Source organism: Myotis nattereri (genome assembly GCF_964212035.1).
Source record: "Myotis nattereri genome assembly, chromosome: 1".
NCBI lineage: Eukaryota > Metazoa > Chordata > Mammalia > Chiroptera > Vespertilionidae > Myotis > Myotis nattereri.
In genome coordinates, this window is record NC_138075.1 from 127296035 (window position 1) to 127321095 (window position 25061).

General features: G+C 44.5%; 1 protein-coding gene across 1 annotated transcript in view; it reads left to right on the forward strand.

Annotated features, from left to right (window-relative positions):
* FAM171A1 (family with sequence similarity 171 member A1) overlaps positions 1 to 25061 on the forward strand; it is a 131440-nt gene that overhangs the window by 96930 nt on the left and 9449 nt on the right. Inside the window, exon 5 of the mRNA XM_081096472.1 lies at positions 4183 to 4359. Within this exon, the coding sequence (XP_080952598.1) occupies positions 4183 to 4359 (177 nt within the window). The remainder of the gene's footprint in view (positions 1 to 4182; positions 4360 to 25061) is intronic.

The following is a 25061-nucleotide window of genomic DNA, read 5'->3' on the forward strand; positions in this document are numbered from 1 at the left end:
CTCTATTGGGACATGACAGGAGCCAGGTAACATCAAAACAGAACAGAAAGGAAAGAACCTCTCATACACAGAACTCAGCATTTCATATAGAGTTACAGTCTCATAACAAGGACTGGAGGAGGAACAATTTAGCCTTTCAAAGTATGAATCTTTCCAGAATAAAGAAAGTGGGAGGGCAGAGGGAGGACCGAGGGAGGACCCTTTGAAAGGCATTTAGTGGGGCCCTGAGAAAGGAGGCCTCAGCAAGCAGATGGAATTGCCTGCACTGTCTTCAAACAGAGGACTTGTTGTTGTTAATCCTCACCTGAGGATATTTTTCCCCATTGATTTTTTTGTTTTGTTTTGTTTTAGAGAGAATGGAAGAGAAGGGGAGGAGAGAGAGAGAGAGAGAGAGAGAGAGAGAGAGAGAGAGAGAGAGAGAGATGAGAGAGAGAAACATCAATGTGAGAGAGACACACCAATTGGTTGCTTCCCAACACACCCCAACCAGGTGCTGGGGATTGAACCAGCAACCCGGGTATATACCCTTGTCTAGGAATTGAACACTCTAACCATTGAGCATACTGCAAGGGCAAGCAGGACTTTTAAAAGAACATCGAATCACATGAACTTTATGTGTATTGCATTAAATTAATGTGCCCTTTTCTGTAGTGCTGTACTTACTTCTGAATGTTTATAGCTGAACCCATTTCTTTCCATAGACTCGCAGGAAATCATCTAGCCCAGTGGTAGGCAAACTGCGGCTTGCGAGCCACATGTGGCTCTTTGGCCCCTTGAGTGTGGCTCTTCCACAAAATACCAACTTCTGCACATGGGCCATGAAGTTTCAATCACGCTGTATGTGCGCGCCCGCACGTGGTATTTTGTGGAAGAGCCACACTCAAGGGGCCAAAGAGCCGCATGTGACTCGCAAGCCGAAGTTTGCCGACCACTGATCTAGCCCAACCTTCTAGTTGTTTTTTCTTTTTCAGATGTTTTTATTGATTTCTTAGAGGGAGAGGAAGGGAGAGGGATAGAGAGATAGAAACATCAGTGAGAGAGGAACATCATTGATCACCTGCCTTCTGCACACCCCCACAGGGGATCAAACCCACAACCCGGGCAAGTGCCCTGACCTGGAATTGAATCAGTGACCTCTTAGCCCACAACCCAAGGATGTGCCCTGACCAGAATCGGACTGGTGACCTCTTGGTTCCTGGGTCGATGCTCAGTGAGCCACACCAGCTGGGCCCAGCCTCCTTAGTTTTGCAGATAAGTAAAACAAACCCGAGGAGTGAAGTCACCTGCCCGAGGCCATATAAGCAGTTGCTACCTGAACCCTGCTTCCTGTGCCTGGAATGTGCAAGAGAGTGGGAAGGGAAAATCCAAAGGGCACGTTGCCATGTCTGGGAACCAAGGCTGAGTGGAGTGGGAGGAAAGGAAGGATGATGCTGTCTGGAGTGCTGTCTGACTCTACCTACCGCTTCCCTCTTCAGACTTCCGGCCCCAGGTTTAGTGAAGGAGGCAGCACTACTTAACTGAAAACATTATCTCTGAGTTGTTTAATACAGCGGATAGTAAGTTACTTAATTCCTCTTTAAGTTTTATCTCATCAGAGAATCTAACAGAACCTAGTGGAGAGGTGCACATTGTAGAACTGGCTTTGCTTCTGTGTTCCCTTTGGGCAATGCTCATATTTAGGCCGCTGTCCACAAGCTATTTTGATGAAATCTGGAAAATTCTGGGTTTTGGTTTTCTTATCCTAAAATGAAATGGCCAGACTAAAAGATTTCAGAACCTGAATCTATGACTCCAACATGGACCTTCGATCAAGTTCCCATTTCCATACTTTCCCTACATTTAAAAACAGATACAAGTATCCTATATGGTAAAGAGGTGATATGCAAATTAATCCTCACGCCCTCACAAGATGGCTGCCTACGACCAGGTCAGCAGGGGGGTTAGTGAGGGACATCCAAACGACTGAACAAGCAGGCTGCATGGGGCAACCAAGTGGGGGCGGGGGGGTGGTTGTGAGGGGCAACCATGCCGGGGGGGTAGTTGGGGGTGATTAGGCTGGCAGGGGGGGGGGCAGTTGGGGTGACTAGGCCGGTAGGAGGGGGACAGTTAGGTGCTACCAGGCCAGCAGACGGGAGGTGTTGGGGGCGACCAAGCTGGCAGGGGCGGCAGAAAGGGGTGACCAGGCCAGCGGTGGAAGGGCAGTGAGGGGTGATCAGGCCGGCCGGGCGGGGATGCAGTTAGGGGCGACCAGGCAGGTGAGTCATTAGGACCCAGCGGTCCAGGTTTGTGAGAGGGATGTCCAACTGCCGGTTTAGGCCCGATCCCCAGGATCGGATTGGAGACGGTGCAGGCTGGGCTGAGCCTCCCAACCCCTGTGCACGAATTTTGTGCACCGGGCCTCTAGTACATTATAAAGGGTACCACTGTCAGTAGCTGTATAGAAATTGCTCCATAAAGGGTTTAGCTGTGGTTTGTTGAAACTCTAAAATTCACTAAGAAACATCCAAATTTTTATGAGTTTACTTGAGTCAAACAGATGACATTTGCCAGGAAACAAAATCTCAACAGATTGAGAAAGTGCTCCAGAGAGTGGCAGCTTTGTCTTTTTATACATTACAATCAAAGGAGGAGGCATAGGGGAGGTTACATAAAATTCATTGGTGGCAGATTAGGGAGGTGAGAGAATGCAAAGCGGGGAAGTGTCTGAGATAGGATAAAGAGTAAAATGAAGAGACAAATACTTTTATATTGGTATATATCTGCATTTTATATTTTATTTTATATTTTATATGCATATAGAATAGTTAACAGTTTACATTAATAGTACATAGAGATGGTGTGCAGGGGAACAAGATAACCATGAGGAGTTTCATTGCTCTCTGGTGGGAGATTTTGCCCTGAGAGGTCTGGAAAAAGGAAGATTACTCAGACATTCCAAAGGTATGTTATCTTAAATGCAAAAAAAAAACAAAAACACACACACAATGGACAGGCTCAGTTACGGTAAAGGTAGACTTTTATCTAGGAATGACTACCTACCATGACTCACTTTTAATTAAGTCAAGCATGTCAAACTCAAAGGCTAACATGGGCCAAATAAACAAGGTTTCAGTTTATGTGGGCTGCAAAAAAACAAAAGCTGGGTCTCTGAGTTTCTAAAGCCTGCCATGCAGGCCTCCCCTGAGCTTGTGAAGTTTAGTAAGCTTTAAATATTTAAATTTAGTCCTAATTGGAAGTTTGAGTTCGCTCAGATAATTGATGGGTATGTAAATATATAAATAACTTAATAAGAAATCCTATAGTTTGTGTTCTGATGTAGCTTAAAATTGTTTTACCATTGTGTTTTTGTCATTGTGTTTAATAAAAGGATTTAAAGTTACGACAGAATACATTTTGTGTGATATCATATTTCACTTGAGAAAAGGTTTTCTAAAATGGATTGCTTAAGTGTATAAATATAATGCCACTCTACAAGCATTGCCTAATTTATCTGTAAAGTAGATAGTCATTAAAGCATTGGCTTGGATAAAAGGCCTCTAATGCAGAATAATTGGTATTTTAAATTCCTTTTAAACAGATCAAAATAACAATGGCAACTAAAATAACTCATAAATATTTCAAGCCCAAGTTTTCAATAGTGTACTTTTAGTGGAAGTAAATTAATATTTTGAAGAACTCCTTGAAGAAATTTACCTTTTTTTTTTTAAAGTAGTCTCTAATTGAAAATACTGGTTTCCTTTTGGTGATCTGCCAAGTAATTAACGTGTGCACAGAGCTCCCTTTGTGACTGAGTCGGTTTCGGGGATTTCCACAAGCACCTCCCTGTCCCATTACCGACAAAAAGTCCTTCCCTTTGGAGGTCATTTTTAAAAGTAAAGTGCAGTAATTAGATTGGGCAACCCAAGCTTCGATCCCAGCCTACCACCCACTGTTCTATGCCCTTAGGCCAGCTCCCAGTAGGGCCCTCGCTGAGTCTCAGCTTCTCTCTGTGTAAAATGGGGATTTTTCCTACCTTAGAAAGTCAAGGTGAGGATTATGTGTGCAAAGTGCTTAGTGCAGTCCCTGGCAGATAGGAGGCATGGTACTTGGCAATTGGTAGCGATGACTATTTTTTTTGGAAACGGTTTCCACAGCCCCACGAATCTTTGTGTGCATGTGATGGAGAATGCCTCTTGCTTCCAGGAAACGGCACCAGGTACGACCTGAGCCCAGTCACAGCTGTCAGCGTGCACTTGCTCAGCAGTGATGGAACGCCGGTGCTGGTGGATGGTCCCATCTATGTCACCGTGCCCCTGGCCACACAGAGCAGTCTGAGGCACAATGCCTACGTCGCAGCATGGCGGTTTGACCAGAAGCTGGGTAAGCAAGACACCTGTGCTGATGATCTGCTAACAGATGACTTCATCATTGCTCTTTGGTTTTCCTTTTAGGAGGCTTGTGCACGTCTCCTGGCCGTGCAGTGTTGCGTGGTTTCTGGTGGGTAGCACCTACTCCACCGAGATGTTCAGGCGTGTTCTTTGGAGTATTTTTTTTTCTTTTTCTTTCCTTTTTTGCACCTTTAAGCTAATCTACGTGAAAAGAATCTTTAAGAATCTTTTAAAGTTCTTAGAGCTAAAATTGTCTCTCTTAATCTTTATACTTTGATTCTTTAGAAGGTCATATGATCTTTCTTGGTTATATGTGGTTTTCTTTTCCTGTTTTCTGAAAAAGGAAAAACATTGCCAACATTGTACAAGAAGAGAAAATAAAAATTATTATTCCACCACCTAGAGAGAACCACTACTAGTATTTTGGATTCTATTCTTCCAGTCATTTCACTATGCATATAGGTATTAGTTAACTATTGCCATGTAACAAATTGCCCCCAAACCAGCAGCTGTAGACTACAGTAAACAGCTGTCGCCTCACTGTTTTGGAGGTTCAGGAACACAGGTACAACCTACCTGGTGGTTCTGGCTCAGGGCCAGCAAGGTTGCAAACAGGCTGTCAGCCGGGCTCTGCTCATCGCAAGGCTCAGTTGGGCCAGCCAGCCAGCACCTTCCAATCTCACTCACAGGCTACTGGGCAGCGGCTTCCGTCCTTTCCCAGGGGCGACTCCTTAGGGCTTCTCGCAGCACAGCATCTTGCTTCTACCAGACCAAGTGATCCAAGAGAAAAAAACAATAAACAAAAATAAAAAAAGCACACGTGGGCAAAATGGAAGTCACAGTCTTTTATAATCAAATGTCAAAGTGGCATGCCATCACTTCTTTCTCTGTGCTTTTGGTCACAGAGCCCAACACTGGTGCAGTGCGGGGTGGGCTGCACAGGCATGTGAATACTGAGTGGTAGGCATTATTGGGGACCTCTCAAGAGGCTGCCTTCCATGCAATATATATTTAACAGAAATGAGGTTTTGTGTCATGTGCTTTTAAAAAGTATTTGTATGTCAGAAACATCTTTCCATAGCATTAGTTATTATGCTGCAGGGTTAATATTAGTGAATGCATAGTTTTCCATCACATGGGAAGGTCATAATTTGGTTGCTCAATCCCATATAATCAGGAAATACATTACTATTCTCACCAATGCTATGATACATGTATCTTTATAGCGAAATCTTTATGCATGGTCATGGTTATTTCCTTAAGATAAAGTTTTAGAAGAAGCAGAACTGCTGGGTTAAAATGTACAAATTCTAAAGCTTTAATACATATTTTCAAATTTTTCTTCAGGAAGTTTTATAAATGACTTCAAAATAATGAGGTGGGAGTAGGTGCTTGTGCTTGAGGTTCTGATGGCACATTGGTTCCTATACCCTGTGGTTCCCAGCCCCCAAAAAGTCAAGCTTGAAAAGACTAGTTTTCAAATAACCCAATTCAGATTATTGGGAGACTTTTTATATCGGATGTATTTTCAAAGACACCTAATTCCTTGAGTAGTTAATTCATAGAAATGTGTATTTGGAACCAAATGCCCATTGAGCTTCCTGGGTTTTGTGGGGAGAGGTTTTGTTTTGTTTTATTTTCCAAATAATTACTAACAGACTCTATAATTATTCGTGTGAGATGCACCATTTTACCAGATATATGGAACTTAACGTTGTTAGATGGGTTATTGGGCTGCACTCAGTAAGAAGGGCACTTTGTCATTGGCTGGCGTGTGTTGTCTACAGCTTAGTGGTTATTTGAGGCATGTGGTCACGGTCAGAACATAAAGATTCCTGGGCCTACAGCAGAAAGCAACGTGAGGGGAGTGCGACTGAGAGAGTCTCTGAAGAGCAGGGGAATCCAGGCGGGAGGACAGGACGTGGATAGACGAATGGAGTAAAAGGAGAAAGGGGAAAGCTGCATGTTGTATCCTGAAAACCTGGGTTCTGCTACTTGAACCACTTTGTGTCCCACTTTGGGCCGATCCCTTGTGCCTGTTTTCTCATTTGTACCAGACTGCATTTGTAGATTCTCATTGCTTGTATGTTCTGTCTCTCTCTACTGGCCTTCCCAGTGGGCCCCAGCACCCCTGGGTCAGTGCTCTGGACAGCAGCACAGCATGTGATTAAGAGCAGGTTCTCTGGGGGCACACTGTATTGGAATCCAGCTCTGCTACCCGCTTGCTGTGCTGCCCTGGCCAAGTTACTTAACCTGTCTCTGCCATAGTTTCCTCAACTATAATGGGGATTATAATAGTACCTAATGTTGTTACAAAGGATGCATTCGTTAGTCAGAATTCCCCACAGAAACAGTAGTGTGTGTGTGTGTGTGTGTGTGTGTGTGTGTGTGTGTGTGTAGAGAGAGAGAGAGAAAGAGAGAGAGAGAGATTTTAAGGAATTGGCTAATGCAGTTGTAGAAGCTGCCAAGTCCAGAATCTGCAGGGTGGGCCAGCAGGCTGGGGATTCAGAGAACAACTGGTGTTGCAGTTTGAGCCCAAAGGTAGTCTGCTGGCAAAAGTTCCTCCTCCCTGTGGAAGGTCAGTCATTTTTTTTAAAGGCCTTCAACTGATTAGATGAGGCCCACCTACATTATATTCTTTACCCAGTCTACTGATTTATTTATTATGTTTTAAGGGTTTTTTTAAAGTTTATTAGAAAATAATCCAAGGGTTTTTTGGTGTGTTTTTTTCATCTTCACCCAAGGACATGCTTAGACCGAGGGAAGGTGGGGGGAGGGGCGAGAAGACATCTATCAGCTGCCTTTCATTTGCTCCCCCACTAGGATCAAACCTGCAACCCAGGTATGTACCCTGACTGGGAATTGAACCAGCAACCCTTTGGTGCATGGATGATGCTCAACCAACTGAGCCACTCTGGCTGGGCCCCGAGTCTACTGATTTAAAAGTTATTCTCATTTTAAATACCTTCACAGCAACATGCAGACATATTTGAACTGATATCTGGGAACTGGCCTAGCCAAGTTGACACATAAAATCAACGACGCCAAGGAGTAAATGAGTTAATATTTGTAAGAAGCTTAGTATAGTGCCTGGTACAGAACATGTATGCCGTAAGCATTTATTAAGTAAACAAAGGTCTCCCCGTTCTCTAGAGCCTTTCCTATACTGTGCCATCCACACCGCTTTCCCGGATTACCCTGGGCCCAGGTTTCTTGAGAATTGCTCCCCATGTGCTGCCTCCATGTCTCTACACACTTCAGTCCTGCTTCCACTGTCCCGTTCTCCTGAAACAAATGTCACTGAGCTCACCAGCAGCTGCGGGGTTGGGAAATCAGGTGACCTCCTCCTCCTCCTCTCAGATGTCTCTGCAGCATTGGGTGGTTTTCCATCCCCGCAGAGGGCCCTCCTCCCTTGGCTTTCTGTATCAAACCCCCCTGGATCCTCCTCACCTGCCAATCCCTGGGCTTTGCCCTGCACCCAGCTCCTAACTTATTTCCTCTGCAGTTGCTGGGGCATTGGACCGCTCCTCACACTCCCACAGCTACCCGTGCACCCATGTCTGATTCTCTGTTCTGTGTGTCTCACTGTCTATTAGACATCTCTTTCTGGATGTCCTAGAGGAAATGCGAATTCTACACGTCTAAAACCGAGACTCGTCACCTCCCCGCACTCCAGCCTCTCATTCTGTTCATCTCTGTGCTTCCTCTTGGTTAAGCATAACAGAAACCTGGGGCCATCCCACGTGTTCTTTTGCTTCACTTCCCCACCCGCAGCCATGGCTGGTCCCTCACAGAGTCACGTTGAGGTAGGATCAGTGTTTCTCCCAGTTACCCTCTCCTCTCACTCCTTCTCTGTGGTGCCTCGTCCCAGTTCAGATGCTCCCCCCTTTTCTGGCCAATTCCAGCAGCTATCTGACTGCCTTCTGCCCCTCCTTAACTCTGTAGGTCTTCTGCGTTGCTACTTTAGCTGTCTTTCAAAACCACAGACCACTTTCCCACATGAGAATGTCTTAGAACAACTCATGGTGAGGCAGTCCGCACTCCCTCACATGGCACCTAGCTCTTCAGAGCCGGCCCTGCCTGTGCCTCCACCTCATCTCCAGACAGTCTTCTACACACCCCCTGTTGCTGCCACAGCAGACGCTAACCCTTCCCGGGGATGCTAAGGTCTCCCTCATAGTTTGTCACTTTGTATGAGCAGGATCTCTCCTCTCAAATCCCTTTCTCCATCCCTTAAATAGTGATTTAGGCACATTGTACATACTGTGGTGATACTAGAAGCATATAAGGGCATGGCCTTGCAGTGGCTTAGGTAATATCTCTGTTCTCGCCCTGGCTGGTTTGGCTCAGTGGATAGAGCGTCGGCCTGCGGACTCAAGGGTCCCAGGTTCGATTCCGGTCAAGGGCATGTACCTTGGCTGTGGGCACATCCCCAGTAGGGGGCGTGCAGGAGGCAGCCGATCGATGTTTCTCGCTCATCGATGTTTCTAACTCTCTATCCCTCTTCCTTCCTCTCTGTAAAAAAATCAATAAAACATTAAAAAATATATATATATATCTGTGTCCTCACTGAGTCTTATCTTTGAACCCTTATAGTCAAAAACTATTCCTGGCACATACTAGGTACCCAACTAAAATGCTGAATGATTGAATCAGATGAGGATCATTTAGATGTTTTTAAAGTCAGGATAGTTTAAGATATGACAATGTAACATTTATGTAGTGTGTGTGTGTGTGTGTGTGTGTGTATACTTAAATAACTATATTATAAAATTTACCTTTATTTGTTTATGCGTGTATATGTTTAACAAAAGGATGATTCTTTGAGCTCTTATTTAGAGAGCTGTTGTTCTATTTCTTCCTGCCACCGTAGTCCTTTTTTGAAGGGCTATGTTTGAATATGGATGAGTAGGACTAGGAGTATAAAAGGTTATGTGCCTGATACCGTTGGCCTTTCAACAACATGGGTTTGAACTATATGGGTCCACTTATACCCTGATTTTTTTCCAGTAAATATACCATTAGCCCACCATGGATTCAACCAACCACAGGTCACTAACAGTATTTTCAGTCTGTGGGAGGGAATCTACAAATGCAGAGGGCTCCTATAGGCATTGTTCTGTACCATCTATACTAATAAAAGGTAATATGCTAATTAGATCGGTAGACCGGACATCTTCCAGGCATCTGACTTCCTTCTGGACAAAGCCATGGTGGTGGGGCCAACACAGAGGCAGTTAATGGTGATCAGGCCGGCAGGGGTAGGCAGTTGGGGGCGAGATCAGGCTGGCAGGGGAGGGCAATTGAAGGCAAGATCAGGCTGGCAGGGGAAGGCAGTTAGGGGCAATCAGGCAGGCAGGCAGAGGCAGTTACGGGCGATCAGGCCGGCAGGGGTGGGCAGTTGGGGGCAAGATAAGGCCAGCAGGGGAGGGCAGTTGGCGGGGGGGGGGACCAGGCTTGCTGGGGAAGGCAGTTCGGGGCGACCAGGAAGGCAGGGGAGAGCAATTGGGGGCGAGATCAGGCCGGCAGGGGAGGGCAGTTCAGGGCAAGATCAGGCCAGCAGGGGAGGGCAGTTTGGGGGCGAGATCAGGCCGACAGGGGAGGGCAGTTAGAGGTGATTACACTGGCAAGGGAGAACAGTTAGGGGTGAGATCAGGCTGGCAGGGAAGGCAGTTAGGGACGATCAGGCAGGCAGGCAGAATCAGTTAGGGGCGATCAGGCAGGCAGGCAGAGAAGCAGTTAGAGGCAATCAAGCAGGCAAGCAGGTGAGTGGTTAGGAGCCAGCAGTCCCAGATTGCGAGAGGGATGTCCGATTGGAGAGTGTTCAGGCTGGGCTGAGGGAACCCCCCCACCCTCCCACCCCCATGCACAAATTTCGTGCATGCACCGGGCCACTAGTTTTATATAAGGGGCTTGAGTGTCTGAGAACTTTTGTAACCATGGGGGTGTCCTGGAACCAATCCCCCTGCAGATCCAAAGGACAACTAAGTTGCAGGAGAGACAGAAGTTATACAAGTACCCTGGTTGGTGTGGCTCAGTTGGTTGAGCATCCCATGCACCGAAAGGCTGCTGGTTTGATTCCCGGTCAGAGCACATGCATGACCACGTTGCAGTTTCAGTTCCCAGTCGAGATGCATATGGGAGGCAGCCTATGGATATCTCTCTCACATCGATGTTTCTTTCTCTTTCTCCTACCCCTTCCTCTCTCTTTAAAAAAATCAATAAAGCATATTTTTAAAAGTTATACAAGCATTTTTGACTGCACAGGGGATCAGGGTCCCTTACCCCTGCATTGTTTCAGGGTCAACTATACAATGAAGTTTTCTCTAGGGATTTATACACATACATGTCATAACAGTATGGCACAGGTCTATAGAAGCACCATCCTTGCTCACATTAATTTTGTATACAGCTCACAAATAATGAAAATTTATTTTTAAAAAATGTTATATGTGTGGCAGGCTGAATAATGGCCTCTCAGATATCTCTGCGTCATCGTGCTTGGGACCCTGTGAACATTACATGGAAAAGGGACTGTACAGGTGTGATTAAGTGAGCAGGCTTAGGATGAGGACATTCTCCTGGATTATGCAATTGGGCCCGCTGTGATCACAGTGGTCCTTCGGATGGATGTGGGGGGCGGGGGTCAGAATCAGGGGAGATGACATTGTGATGTGACAGTGAAATGGCAGTGATGCAGAAACTGGAGTGGTGCACTTTGAAAATGGAAAAGTGGCCACAATTTCAGGGTATAGGCAGCCACGAGACACTGAAAAAGGCAAGGAACCAGGTTCTCCTTTCACAGCCTCTGGAAGGAGCTGGACTTCTGACCTCTGGACCTATAAGAGACTTAATTTGTCTTAATTATTACAGCAACAATAGAAAACTAACACAAAGTAAAAATCAGTGAAGCCTCTGAAGTGACCCAATTTAGTATTTCCTCTCTGGAAGTAATCCTCATGGCACTGAGCCTTTTTTCATTGGGAATCTTCATTGAGTAGTTGATCTGTTTCCATTTAAGTGGTCTTTTTGACTTAGCATCTACTTCAAAAATTTTAACTGCCAAATTTCTGGCTATAACAGATTGTATGCAAAGAAAAAGCCAACGTTTGGACAGTCATTCAAAAATAATCAAATGCATTAAAATGTGTTTTCTGAAAACTGTAAGATTGGAAGGACATTTCAAAGAAACCATATGTTGATTAACTTACTAAATTCAATAGAAGCCTACATACTTCATAAGGCTTTTTTTACTATTATTACATTTCATCAATAATATTATTTAAGTATAAATTAAATTATTTCAATTAAATAAAAAGTTCCAAGGCGATATTATCAGATCAGGAAAAAAAAAATAGGACTACATCTTCTGCATATAACACTATTTAATGATTAACTGCTACTTATGATTGATTCAAGTATGCTAATCACTTCAAACCAATTTAACACTTTAAATTATTTACTTTCGAGGTAAATGTAAGTCATTACAATTCCAAAGTGCTTACCAGCCAGATATAGCAATCTGTGAATCCATTAAAATTTTTTCACCTAGATAAGTATCAGCAAACTTGGCCCACGAGCTAAGAGTGGTTTTTACATTTTTAAATGGTATAAGAAAGAATCCAAAGGAAAATAGTATCTCATGACACATGGGAATTATATAAAATTCAAATGTAAGCTTACCTAAATAAAGTTTTATTGGGTGTTATGGACTGAATTTTGTATCCCCCCCCCCCCCACCACCACCACCACCACCACCAAATTCATATGTTGAAACCTTACTCCCAATGTGAAACCTTCGTGGGGTGATGAAGTCGTAAGGTTACTGCTCCCATGAATGGGATTAGTGCCCTCATAAAAGGGTCCCCAGAGAGATTTCTGGCCCCTTTCACCATGAGGATGCAGGGAGAAGGTTTCTATCTGTCATCCATGAACCAAGAAGTAGGTCCTCGCCAGACACGAAATCTGATGGCACCTTGACCTTGGGCTTCCAGAAGTGTGAGAAATGAATTTCTGTTGTTTATAAGCCAGTCGATGGTACTTTTTTATAGCAGCCTGAGCAGAATAAGATATTGGAACACAACCATGCCCATTCGTTTGCGTTTGGGCTATATGAGTGCTTTCTCACTACATCCACGGAGTTGAGCAGTTGTGACAGACTGTATATTCCCACAAATTGAAAATATTTACTCTCTGGCCTATTACAGAAAATTTTGTGATCCCTGATCTAAAATGCATTCAACAAAGAAGCTCTTACCATTCTAGTATAAGAATGCAGATATACTCTACACTCTCTAGGGCTAAACTGGGTCCCTGATTCAGTCATCGTTCCTACTTTGTTATCCAGGTAACCCTCCAGCATTTTGCTGAGAGTGATTAATGATACTCAGGGTGATAACACCTTCTTTATAGGGCAAGATTTCAAACTCTATAAAGAAAGGTGAAATTATTTTCTAGTTCCCTGGGACTTCCTTTTGAAAAATAAATTCACATTTAAACACTAACTCAAATACTTCAATTCATGATTGCTAGATAAATGAACATTTACTCCTTTTTTTTTAATCCTCACTTGATATTTTTTCCATTGCTTTTTAGAAAGAGTGGAAGGGAGGGGGAGAGAGAGAGAGAGAGAGAGAGAGAGAGAGAGAGAGAGAGAGAACATCAATGTGAAAAACACACATTGATTGGCTGCCTCCCCCACGAGCCCTGACCCAGGCCAGGGATCAAACCTGGAACCCAGGCACATGCCCTTGACTGGGAATCGAACCTGAGACCCTTTATTTGGTGCTCGAGGCGACGCTCTAACCACTGAGAAACACCAGCCAGGACTGAACATTTACTCTTAGGAGAGAAACCTAGGGGTGCTCCCTTCCAGACGCCCTTTAGAATAGAGTCAGTATTTGACATTACCGTTGATGTGGTTGTCTTTTTTTTTAATGGCTACAGTTGTCTTGTAAGTTTTTCTTTTGCAACAAGCAGAGAATTTCCCATTATAAAATTTAGCATCTCCATATTTCAACCCCCATGTTTATTGGAGGGAGACCTAATAGATTAACACTCTTTACAATATAAAGCTGGGTTCTATCTAATATATTACAACAATATGAGTTAGCTAATTGTTATGTGTGCCGCTAGGAAAAATGATTTTTTAAGTGCAACTTGCTTAAACTAGAATTGAAATTTTTGCTGCATTTACATGCAGTACTGAAACCATCGTGTTAAAATGTCCCTTGATTTATAGTGCAAGAGTCTACGTCTTTTCCTTTGAGGAATTAGCTGGTGTCTTTAATTTATCATCTTCTACTGGTACTCTCGCCTTTGGAAAGTGGTACAATGCCAGTGCCTGTGTCCATGTTGTCAAGATGTGTCTGAGGGGCCGGGACCTACACACCTTCTAATCAATACTGTGCAGGGGACCAGATTGGCCCAGATGAAGTTCTGTTGGTCATGGTGAACGCATCTTCGCTGAGGCTTTCTAGGCAGTAAGAGCTGATATTTCAGCTTGCTTTCCTAAGCATTTACTCTCACGCCTGCAACTGGGACAGCAGATGGCTGCCCGAGTTGTCAGACTGTGATCTGACTTGTTGCCCTGGGGAATGGTCCCTTATGTACAAGCAAATCAGGTCAGTGGTTCGCATTTAAAGTGACCAGCAGACATTGAGTGGCAGAGAAATCAAGAATTATGATTATTTATGTGACAAGTTTCTGCCATTTAATGCTAACATATTTGAATACTCTAATCCTAATGAGATGACAGAAATCAAAGCGTGTTCTAAGTGAAGTTGCATTGTAGAATCCAGTTTTAACTGCCTTCCTGAAACACAGCCTGCAGAGTGTGTGTGGGTTGCTATAGAAATGGTGGTTACTGAACCAGCGTCTTATCACATATGGCGCATATGTATCAGGCGCTAGGGATACCCACTCATAATTGGCCTGTCGTGGATTTGTCTCTGCTTCAGATGGTGGATATTACTGCTGATGCTGGGCTCATTGAACTAGTCCTTTTAGGTAAGTATTGGCCCGCCTGCCCTTGGAGGTGGAGCTTGAGTTCAACTATAGAGCTAAGATTTTGTTCCACTTCATTGTTTTTTGGAGGGAGGAAGGGGCTCAAGTTCTTAAAGCACTAAATTATGTTTTTAACTTTAAGAAAATTATTGCTGGCTTATCTTTTTCTCTATATATCATGAGCCACGTGTCCAGATGGAAGGGGACAGACATCCTGCAATACTGAGGTGCTGTGATTGAGTTACAAGGATGAACTATGTTATATTGGGTGGGCAAAAGTTAGAACAAAAGGAGTTCATTTCTGTAATATTAAGCATGTATTTACATGTTTGATATTAATTTTAGAACCAGATGCATCATCTTTAATTTTTTCAAAAAGAAGAGACTTGACAGGTAAGGGTTTTAACAAAGAAGGAAGCGGACTTGCCTAAGTGTAATGTCAATGCAGCCTTAAGAAGGATGGTCTGAAGTAGGTCTTCTTGCAGTGAAGGCTCTGTCTTAGAAACAAAGAAATCACTCGCATGAAAAGTCTCTCCTTTTCCCCAGATGTGACAATTGCTCATAAAAGTGAGTCAGTCTCCTGATATGTAGGAGGGGGAAGGTAATTGACATGCAAAGAAAACTGACTGAAGTGATACAACGGGAAAGAACACAGAGAGCATAGGACTTAATCTGGGTGTAAATGATGGCAGTCCAGTGAAGACATCAGCTTGCCTGAGGTCTTGCCTGTCAGGTGGCCACAAATCGTGATTTATGTTTGAGACACAGATTGTATCTTTTTGCCACAACAACGGACCATTAGCATCACAGTTGCGAGGTTCCGCCCCTGTTGTCCAAGAGGAGTGGAGGGAGGCGGGGAACACACGTGCTGCCCGTGGGGAGGATGAATGCCGAGTGATCTCAGAACATGGACATTTGTTTTCCGATGTTGCTTAGCAACTCAAAAAATAATCTTGTAATGTCAGTCCATTCCTAAGAATTGTCAAGCGTTTTGTGTTTATAGCCGCACCCCACCACCACCACATGAGAATTTTTAGAGAATAAACCTTCACATTTGCTATATTATAGTTGTGGTTCAGGGCCCTTTTGATTTTGAAACCCTACTTGACATATAGCACTGTGTAAGTTCGAGGTGTACAGCATAATGATTGGACTTACATGTATTGTGAAATGATTCACACAGTGGCTTTAGTTAATAACCATCATCTCATATAGATACAAAAGAAGAAGAAAATTTTTTCTTGTGAGAAAAACACTTAGGACCTTCTCTTTCTTTCCTTCTTTATTTTTATTGTTGACACTATTACAGATACCCCATTGCCCCCCCCCCTTCCCTCTGGACATCAACACACTGTTGTCTGTGTCTGTGGGCTATGCATATGTGTTCTTTGGCTAGGGACCTTCTGTCTTAACAATGTTCATACACCGTGCAGCAGTGTTAACTAGAGCCATCGTGCTGTACATCAATCCTAGTACTTACTTACCTTATCACTGGAAGTTTGTTTCTTTTGACCACTTTGCTCCTTTCCCGTTCCCCCCACCCTCTCAATACAGAATTTGAAACCATCAGATATTTGTGTTGCCTTATTTGCACTTATGAATAGATGATTTGATGGAATAGGACTAATGAGAACTTAACAGTGATAAGTCATATATGAAGGACAGAGAGCCCCACCGTATTAACAAAAAACAAAATCAATGTTAAAAGAGGAAAATGTCATGGTAAGTTCACCTATAGAACAGTGGTAGGAAAATGGAATCATGGGTACACCAAGCTCAAAAGAAACCTCACCTGGCCATCCATGTCCATGTTTATGTTGCAGGCGACAAGTTCCCTTCAGTAACATGTCATCAGGTACTACAGTATATGGATGTTTCTAATTGGAATTTTATTTGGCAACTTTGCAGCCTGTTTCTATTTTTTTACAAATTTGTTTTGGTTTTATACTTTTGTATGAGCTATAAGCTCTTTTATATTAGGACATATTTAACACATTATGATTTTTTAAAATATTTTTTTATTGATTTCAGAGAGGAAGGAAGAGAGGGAGAGAGTGATAGAAGCATCAATGATGAGAATCATTGATGGGCTGCCTCTTGCATGCCACTGACTGGAGATTGAACTGTGACCTCCTGGTTCATAGGTCAGTGCTCAACCACTGACCCGCGCCAGCCCTGGCACATTATGGTTTTTTAAACAAGGTCAACACATTGTATGGCAATATTTTTTTTCTTTTAAAACTAGTCTTGTATGTTAATCAGGTCTAGAAATCATTGGAATGAAAGATAGTCCTGGCCAGGTACCTCCTTTAGGTCAAGTTTCATCAACACTTAAGATTTAATCTTGCAAAAATATACATCACTGGTAAAACCTTTTAGAGAAGTATTTTGGAATAAAATTTTACCTCTTAGCAACTCTGCTATCTGGACAGAACAAGGAGACGCCCATCTAAGTCCCCCACTTTAGAGGGCCTCATGCTGGTCCTCATCTAGCTGCACCCTTTCCCCGTAGGATAAAATGTCCACTGAGCCGAAGGGATGTGGCTGCCTGGAAGCTGAGCTTCCCTTTCTAGAGTACCCTCCTGGTACCCAGGACACCAGAATTCCCAGCTTACAGGCTCTCCCAGGTCCATCTTCCAGGGGCGGGCTTGTCTGCTCATATACACATGCTGTGTGTACTCCCCAGGCCAGAGACATTGGGAAGGGGTGGCTGCTGGCTGGGAAGTTAGTTTGGACGCGTGAGAAGGGGTAGGTCACAAGTTAACTCCCCTTTCACATGCACTCAAGGAATCTCAGAATTCTACACTGGACCCTGGCCTTTAGGTTACTATAAGTTTATGGTGGGAGGAGGCGACACATTTACTTAGCAATGTGATCCCTTGCTTTATAACTTAAATATTTATATATCGTGTGTGGACCTTTGTGTGTACTCTTGCCTTGAGTTCTGCCAATATTAGGGGAGGGCCTGTCCTTGGGCAAATCAGTGACTTCTCTGCCCCTCATGTTTCTAGCCTCAGACACAAGACATAGAATACCTACCTTTCAAGGACGTGTAAGACTACACTCAGCACATTGCCAGGCATGTTTAAGTTCTTCATATCTTGCTGCTTTTTGCCTCCTCCCTTGAATCACCCCTCCCCATGGATCACACACATGCACACGTATGCACAGAGCACACACATTACACACCCAGCCTGCATAGAGACTTCATGCTAGATCTCCACACAAGCATCCTTGCTTGCTCTGTAATATATCACATGGATATGTAGAATGTGTTGACCCAGCCATTTCAGTTGTGCAGTTTGAAGTGTGTCTGAATTGAAGGGGTTGTGGATGGGATCATTTGAGGGGAGGGGGGAAAGCATTTTTTTTTTATTGTCTCATTCGCAGCTGAGCTTATCCATTAGCAAAACAGGTGTTACCATCAAACAACAGTCTTCATCACTGTTTGCAACACAGCCCGGGAAGCAGGGGACACAGTCTTTATGAATGAGAAAGAAGCTGAAGCTCAGCCCAGTGAGGTGTTTGTTTGCACACACAGATTGAAATGTAGGGAGAGGAGAAGGGGAGGCTCAAACCAGGTTTTTCCTTCAGAATTCAACTCCCCTTCCTTCTCTAGTAGGTCAGGCTTTTGTGCATTCTTACCTCTGTGCCAAGACTTAAGGTGACTTACTAGAATAATGGACTAAATCTGGGAGCACTAAACAACAGCCCATTCCCAGATGTGTTCCATTTGGCCCACATGGTTGATTTGGAGGCATTTTTGTTTGTTGTATTTTAATTTCCTGCCAACATTTAAAAGTTGAAAGATTTGCCATGGACTTCTATTCTTGACTTCTCTTTTTTAATAAAATCGAGCAATTCAGCAAATATTTACTGAATATCCTGTGTCAGACATGTCTCTGTTCTAGGCTCTTGGGATAAAGCAATGACAAAAAGAGTCAGGAAAGGTCCCTGTAATTATGAAGCTTTTGTTCTAAATGGAGACAGGGGAACAGTTTACTTTAGATGCGTGAGTGCTGTGAGGCAGTGAAGCAGAGTGATGTCAGGGGGAACGCCTGGGTGGGCAGACCCTTGGGAGAGGTGACGTTGGAGCTGAGGTCCTAAAGTAGGAGCCTAACACAGAAATGTTCTGGGCAAAAAGAAAACCAAAAAAAAACCCTGTCAACACAAAGGTGTTAAGGTTAGAACCAGTCTGGCCACACACCACACAGCCAGTTCACTAAACAACCCTGCCCCTTAGGGCACAACAGCATCTGTAGGTGCAGTAAGTCCTCACATAACATCGTCCTTGTCCTCGGTAGGTTCTTGGAAACTGCAACTTTAAGCAACCAATTGTACCATCAGCTTGTTGACACGAACAAGAGTTAATTTCCCAATGCATCTATCTCATCATCAATGTTATAGCAAAATGACATTATTCGAGGACCTGCTATATCTGGTTTGCCAACTCCTGGCCTGTTGTCTGACAAGTGACTAGATTATTTCTTAAAATATTAGAAATATTTCTGAAGTTGCTTCAAGCACTGGTTGCCCAGGTGATACACTAGCCTTAGGGTTTTCTGGAAGAATCACCACACCCACAAAAGTGCAAATAAATGAAAGCTTTGCTGCTCAAAGTGTGGTCTGCTGATGGGGAGTCTCTTAGAACTGCAGGACCTCCTGCTCTACTCCAGACCCCCTGAACGCTTTCTCTTTTTAGTTTTGGTGTTGTTTTTTTACTGTTGTTGGTTGGTTGTTTTTGTTTTTTTAGAGAGAAAGTGGCGGGGTGGGGGGAGGATGGAGGGAAGGAGAGAGAAACATCAATTGGTTGCCTCCCATATGCACCCTGACCAGGGATTGAATGGCAACCTAGGTATGTGCCCTGAACCCGCAATCAAACCCCAAACCATTTGGTGTACTGGACAACACTCCAGCTATCTGAGCCACACCGGCCAAAGTGACAATACGCATTTTAACCAGATTGCCGTTGTAACCAAAGCACTGGTTTAGAGCATCTTATCACATTTGTTCAGATGCCTGTAAATTTCTCTTTTGTGCTATTTCTGTTTCCTTTTTTAATCCTCACCTGAAGATATTTTTTCAGTTGGTTTTTTTAGAGAGAGTAGAAGGTGGGGGGGGGGCAGAGAGAATCATCGATGTGAGAAAGACACATGAATTGGCTGCCTCTGCACACACCTGATGGGGGCGGGGATCAAGCCTGCAGCTAAGATACCTGCCCTTGACATGGAATTGAACCTTCAACCCTTGGACCGGGGGCCAACGCTCTAACCACCGAGCAACTGGCTAGGGCACACTCTCCCTCATTTTGAGCAAGTTTTTAAATGCTGGTAATCAATGGCTGTGCCTCCTAGAATGCTATTCTGCTAACCCATCTGATCCTTTCTGAGGTTTAATTACAAGATGAATATTGGATTTACTGGGTAATGAACAATATTTCTCTCCATATGGGCCTAGTAGCCTATAGTCTGATGAACTACCTTCTTGAATATTTATATATACCTACTGTAAATTCAAAATTCTCTCATTAAATTTTATTAATGCTATTATGTATTCTACTACTTCTGGCTACCTATTTAAGGCACAAGCTTTCTATAACTCTGCCAGAATCTTTATGGTTTCCCATTACTGCTCTCTCCTAAAACTTGTTTCAGTAAGTCTTCTGATAACTCAGCTAACGCTTAAGGGGCAGGCAAAGGGAAGAATCAGTTACTTAGGTTACATTTATTTTGTAAGAATCTGTTTTCCAAAATTATCCTAAAAATAGTAGGGAACATGTTGTAGCTGAATACAGATTCCTGTCTTGTTTTAATGTCTAAGAATTCAACATATCTGTGATTTTTATGCTTTGAACAGAAGGATGTTGGTTATAGCAAGTTGCCCTTAATGTTTTCTTGTTTAAACCAGTCCCAAAACGTACTTGCCTGAAGCTATAAGAATCCAGCTATCCGTATATAACTTTTACTCTTCAGTTTGATTGCTTTCAACAGGAAAGATTAGATAATTGACCACCAGGTAAATGCTTTCCTATGTAATTAACAGGGAATGTTTCTTCCTCACAAATTTCATGGGAAAATAATTCTAAAGAAGGAAATATAGCCACTTAAAAACATACTTTAATTTGGGAAAAAAGAAGGTTACTCCACAATATCATAAAAGTAGAAAGTGACACCGTTTCTGCTACGCTGATGAAGAGGATGGATTCTTATATTCTGATTTTAGTGAGCAATCTTGTCCCAGTTTTGTTAAGGCAACATAAAATAGACTTAGACCTTGATATTCTATATGTACATCTGGTAGAAAAATATGATAGAGGTTATAGCTTAAGATAATACAGATGAAAGCCAGAAAAGTAAGGCATCTGGTTTCTAGAGGAATTCTGCATATTCTGGGATCTGGAGCAACCCTATGACTAAAATTAGCAATAATAATAATCCTATATAATAAAAGGCTAATATGCAAATTACCCCTCAACTAGGAGTTCAGTCAGAAGTTCAACCGCCCGAGGCCCCTCACCCTGGCTGGCCCCACCCTTGATCGGCCCCCGCACCCCGATCAGGGGCGGGCTGCCCAGCCAACTGCCCAAGGCCCCTTCCCCTGGCTGGCCCCACCCGATCGGCTCCCACCTGTGCACGAATTCGTGCACTGGGCCTCTAGTAATAATAATAATAATAACAACAACAACAATAATATGGATCTGAGAGGTGCATACCTCTTAAGAGTGTTCCTCAAACCAGCTAATGCCCATGTCATGCTGATTACTCAGCAGTAGTCACCACAGCCCAAGGGTTACTGGCTATCGTCAGCAGCTGAGAAGCAAGACAGCCATAGGTTCTACTGTCCGAGTTCATGCTGTGTCACGCATGTATGTCTCACCTCTCTCCATAAATGTTGCCAAATAGTTCGCAGTGATATTTACTTGAAAGAGTAAAAAATGGCTATATTTCACAGTGTGAATATTCACCTTTTGATCCATGTAACTTCTTTGAGATGGGTTTTCTGAGTGGGTGTGGAATTTCTCCATGTGTCCCAGCTTACAGATCTAGTAGAACTCACTGCAGCCTCTTTCAAGAAAAGCATATCAGTTGGAGTATGTTAGCTGCAGGAAGTAGAACACCCAGCTGCAACACTTAGACCATGAGCATGTTCATTTTCTGCCTGGCAAAAGAGATGTGAAGCCAAAGGTGCCAGGACTGCTCCCTTCCCTCATGGCATCACCCAGGACCTTCAGTTCCTCTGCTGTGCCATCCTGGGCAACTCCTCCGTTCACACAGCCAGAAGATGGCAAAGCTGGAATTCACATGCAGGATTACCTTATGTTGGGGACATCAGCCATGTGGCTAGTTTTGCGCTGGGCTATTTTTTTTACCTTCCAAGTGTTCTGAGGTCTGACATGGTAACAAGTCTCAATGTAAGTAGTAACTTGGTCCCTGTGCATTGGCTATTGTGCAAGGTGCCGACTTCCATTTGTGACCTGGTAAAGTGTGGATCTGCACTTACAGTTTCCTTTTCAAAGTTAGTCGTGCACCTAATATCAGGTATCTCTGCTTGTTACCAAGCGGTGAGATGAGGTAGCCTGGCTTTATGCTAGCAGGGCTTCCAGGCAAGGGAAGCCAGGAGATCTAAGCCCTATCGGTGGTATTCAAATTAGACATTGCATTTTGGACCCTTTTTCATATTTTAGAGTTCTTTTCCCTTTTGATGGCCATTTTGAATTCACTTTTCTTTATGTTTTGCAAATAAAAGCTGATTTCATTACTGCTTGGGAACCAAGCAAGATAGCAGCACCGCTGGAGGTGGCCCCTCAGGTCTTATAGACCAGCATAAGCTGTATTTTTTCTGCCTGTCAATTACTGTGTGCAGTAATCATTGTAGTTCAATGTAGCTTCCAAGTTAAGAACTCATGGTGTTTTACACACAATGATCTTTGCCAAATACATACCTAACTCAATTTCAAAAGATGCGGACAGTTTTTCACCCAAGTATTTATTCTTGAAAATATCTCTAAATCTTTCCATTGTGTTAGGTTTCACTCTAGAGAATGATAATTTGTACAGCACTGATCAGCGGGTGTGGTGTTGAGGAAAAACACCAAACTTGGATTCAGAATACCGCTTTTCCATATCTGGTTTTGTTCCCCAGTCCTCCCCACACACTGCCTGCGGACATTCTTCTAGAGGTGGTTTAATGAGGTGGTTTACTGCTAGTTCCCAGTAGCTCACTGCGCTGTGTGGGACTCCGGGTGTGGGTGGTGAGGGAGCAGAGCTGATAATAGACACACTCATGACAGCACAGAGTGGGGAGGGAAGAAGGGAGGGAGAGAGGGAGGGAGGGAGGGAGGGAGGGAGGGAGGGAGGGAGGGAAGGAGAGAAGGGAAACAAACATGAGAATGGACGGGGGTATTAGGTGTAGGAGCAAACAAGTCTATGTTCCTCAGTAGGGACCTGAGGACAGCAATATTTTAGGGCCTAGCATTGTATTTCATCATAATCATGACCCTGAGTTATCATGAAAAATCAAAATTGTATTCTATCCTATAAGGCAGGAGGAGTGAATGATGCTTTCTAGAATTATATAAAACTGCTTTTTCAAATTTTGGCAAATAAGACCCAAACTGTACAGAAGAATAACTCTCAAACCATGCTCAGGAGATGTCTTCACCTTCATGCAGAGAAGCTTATCTTTGGTCTGTTTTATATAAATTTCTGGAGCCCTAGCCAGTTTGGCTCAGTGGATAGAGCGTCGGTCTGCAGACTGAAGGGTCCCCAGTTCCATGCCGGTCAAGGGCACATGCCTGGGTTTCAGGCTCGATCCCCAATAGGGGGCTTACAGGAGGCAGCCAATCAATGATTCTCATCATTGATGTTTCCATCTCTCTCCCTCTTCCTCTCTGAAATCAAAAAAATATGTTTTTGGGGTGGGGGGGCGGGAATTCTGCTTAAGGACACACTAAAATGCAGCAGCATTAGAAAGTTCAGATGCTTTTTAAACTATTTGAAAGCCACCATTCTAGAACTTTCAGTATTGCAGAGTTTCATTCCTTGATGATGCCAAGAGATTGCTATATAACCTTCACACATGCAGTCCCAGTAACAGACATGCCAACAGCCTTGCCCAGAGCAGAGAGGCACTTGTTGTGGCCACCAGCCTGCTCCCAACCCACTTAACAGTCGGCCACCCCGCTCTGCAGAAGCAGCTGTGCTTGAAGCAGGTGGTAGCCAGGCCGGGCCTGTGGGTCAGAGCATGAGGAGGCACAGGGTCCCGCCTGCACGTCTTCACCAGGTGACCCGCCTGGACACTCAGCTTGTGCCCAGGAAGGGGACCCTGAGTGAGCCAGTAGCGAGCCCCCAGAAGGCAGTGGTGGGAAGGAGCTGTGAGGGCCTAGCTCGGACAGGGGGAAGGAGAAGCACAGGAGCGAAGTGAACGGAGGAAGCAGCTGCTGGGCTGCTGTGTCTGGACCGCAGAGGAGACACTCGCTCAGGACAGCCCTTGGGCAGTTGTCCTGACCAAGGAGCATCCGTGGCTGCCCCATCCAGCCGACGGGGCGGGCAAACAGAACAGCAAAGGCCCCGCTGCTGGAGCTTTCCTTGGTCCCTCTCCTGCTCTGAACTGTGCCTGGGGCCCCCACGGGGATGAGAGGGTCCCCACTTAGCACCCTGGCCAAAGGTCCAGCAGTCACATAACGTCATCGAACCAAACAGGCTGTGCAGAGGCCTGTGCCCTGCTGTCCGCAGCAGCAGGGAAGGTTCCGGCAGGAGTCCCCAGCCTGAGTACAGGGAGCTCCTCTGATGCGGGGAAAGCGCCCTCTTCCTGCAGCGTCAGCAAAAGCGTGTTTCGGGCACGAAATTCATTCACTCATTTCCCTGTAGCTTATCTCTTCCTACAAACAGAACGCTTGGAAATGACTTTTGCCAGTAAAGCATGATCGCTGAATCCCAAGACAGCGTTACCCTCTATTTCCTGGATATGGGTACATTTTACAGAAAACGTGGGTCCAGAGCAATGCCTTCTTCTCAGCTGACTCTGTTCCCTTTCGTTGGAAAGGGCGGAGTCTCCATCTGAACCTCAGTTTCATCAGGAAATCTTTCCTGCTGGGCACCCCCAGCTTTTCTCAGAAGGTCGCCTGGTGTTGCTTTGAGCTTGCAGGGCTGGCTTTCACTCACTGTTAAGCTCCTACACCAGGGGCATGTCTGTGTGCTGAGGAGAAGGCGCGCCCACTCCTGCAGAGTGGACAGCAGGTGACATGTTTCTGGAAAATCAGTGGTGCTGGGACACGTGCCCTGGGAGTGCCCATCTGCGGGAGGTCTTGAGTGCTGGAGGAACTCGGGAAAACTCATGGCATGACTTGCGTCTTGAAAGACAGGCAGATTTTTGGGAGAGAGACTGAGGTTGAAGCAACAGTTGTTTGCCAAGTCACAGACTTGGCATGATGAGGAGGGACCTGGAAGAACTAAGGGGATTTAGGGGAGGGGAGAAAAGCTGTGACCAGCTGGGCCTCCACTTACAGGTCCCAGTGGCCTCCTGTTGCTGATGTCATTGGAAACCCCGCCCAGCCACTGGCAGGCAGGCACTAACCTCCTTTCCAGCCCCTGCCCGACAGCCTCCTCCCTCCCACCCACCCTTCGCCTCCATCTTGCAATCCCTATTGCATGCAACACCCTCTTTCTCTCTGCTCCACACCTTCCTCAT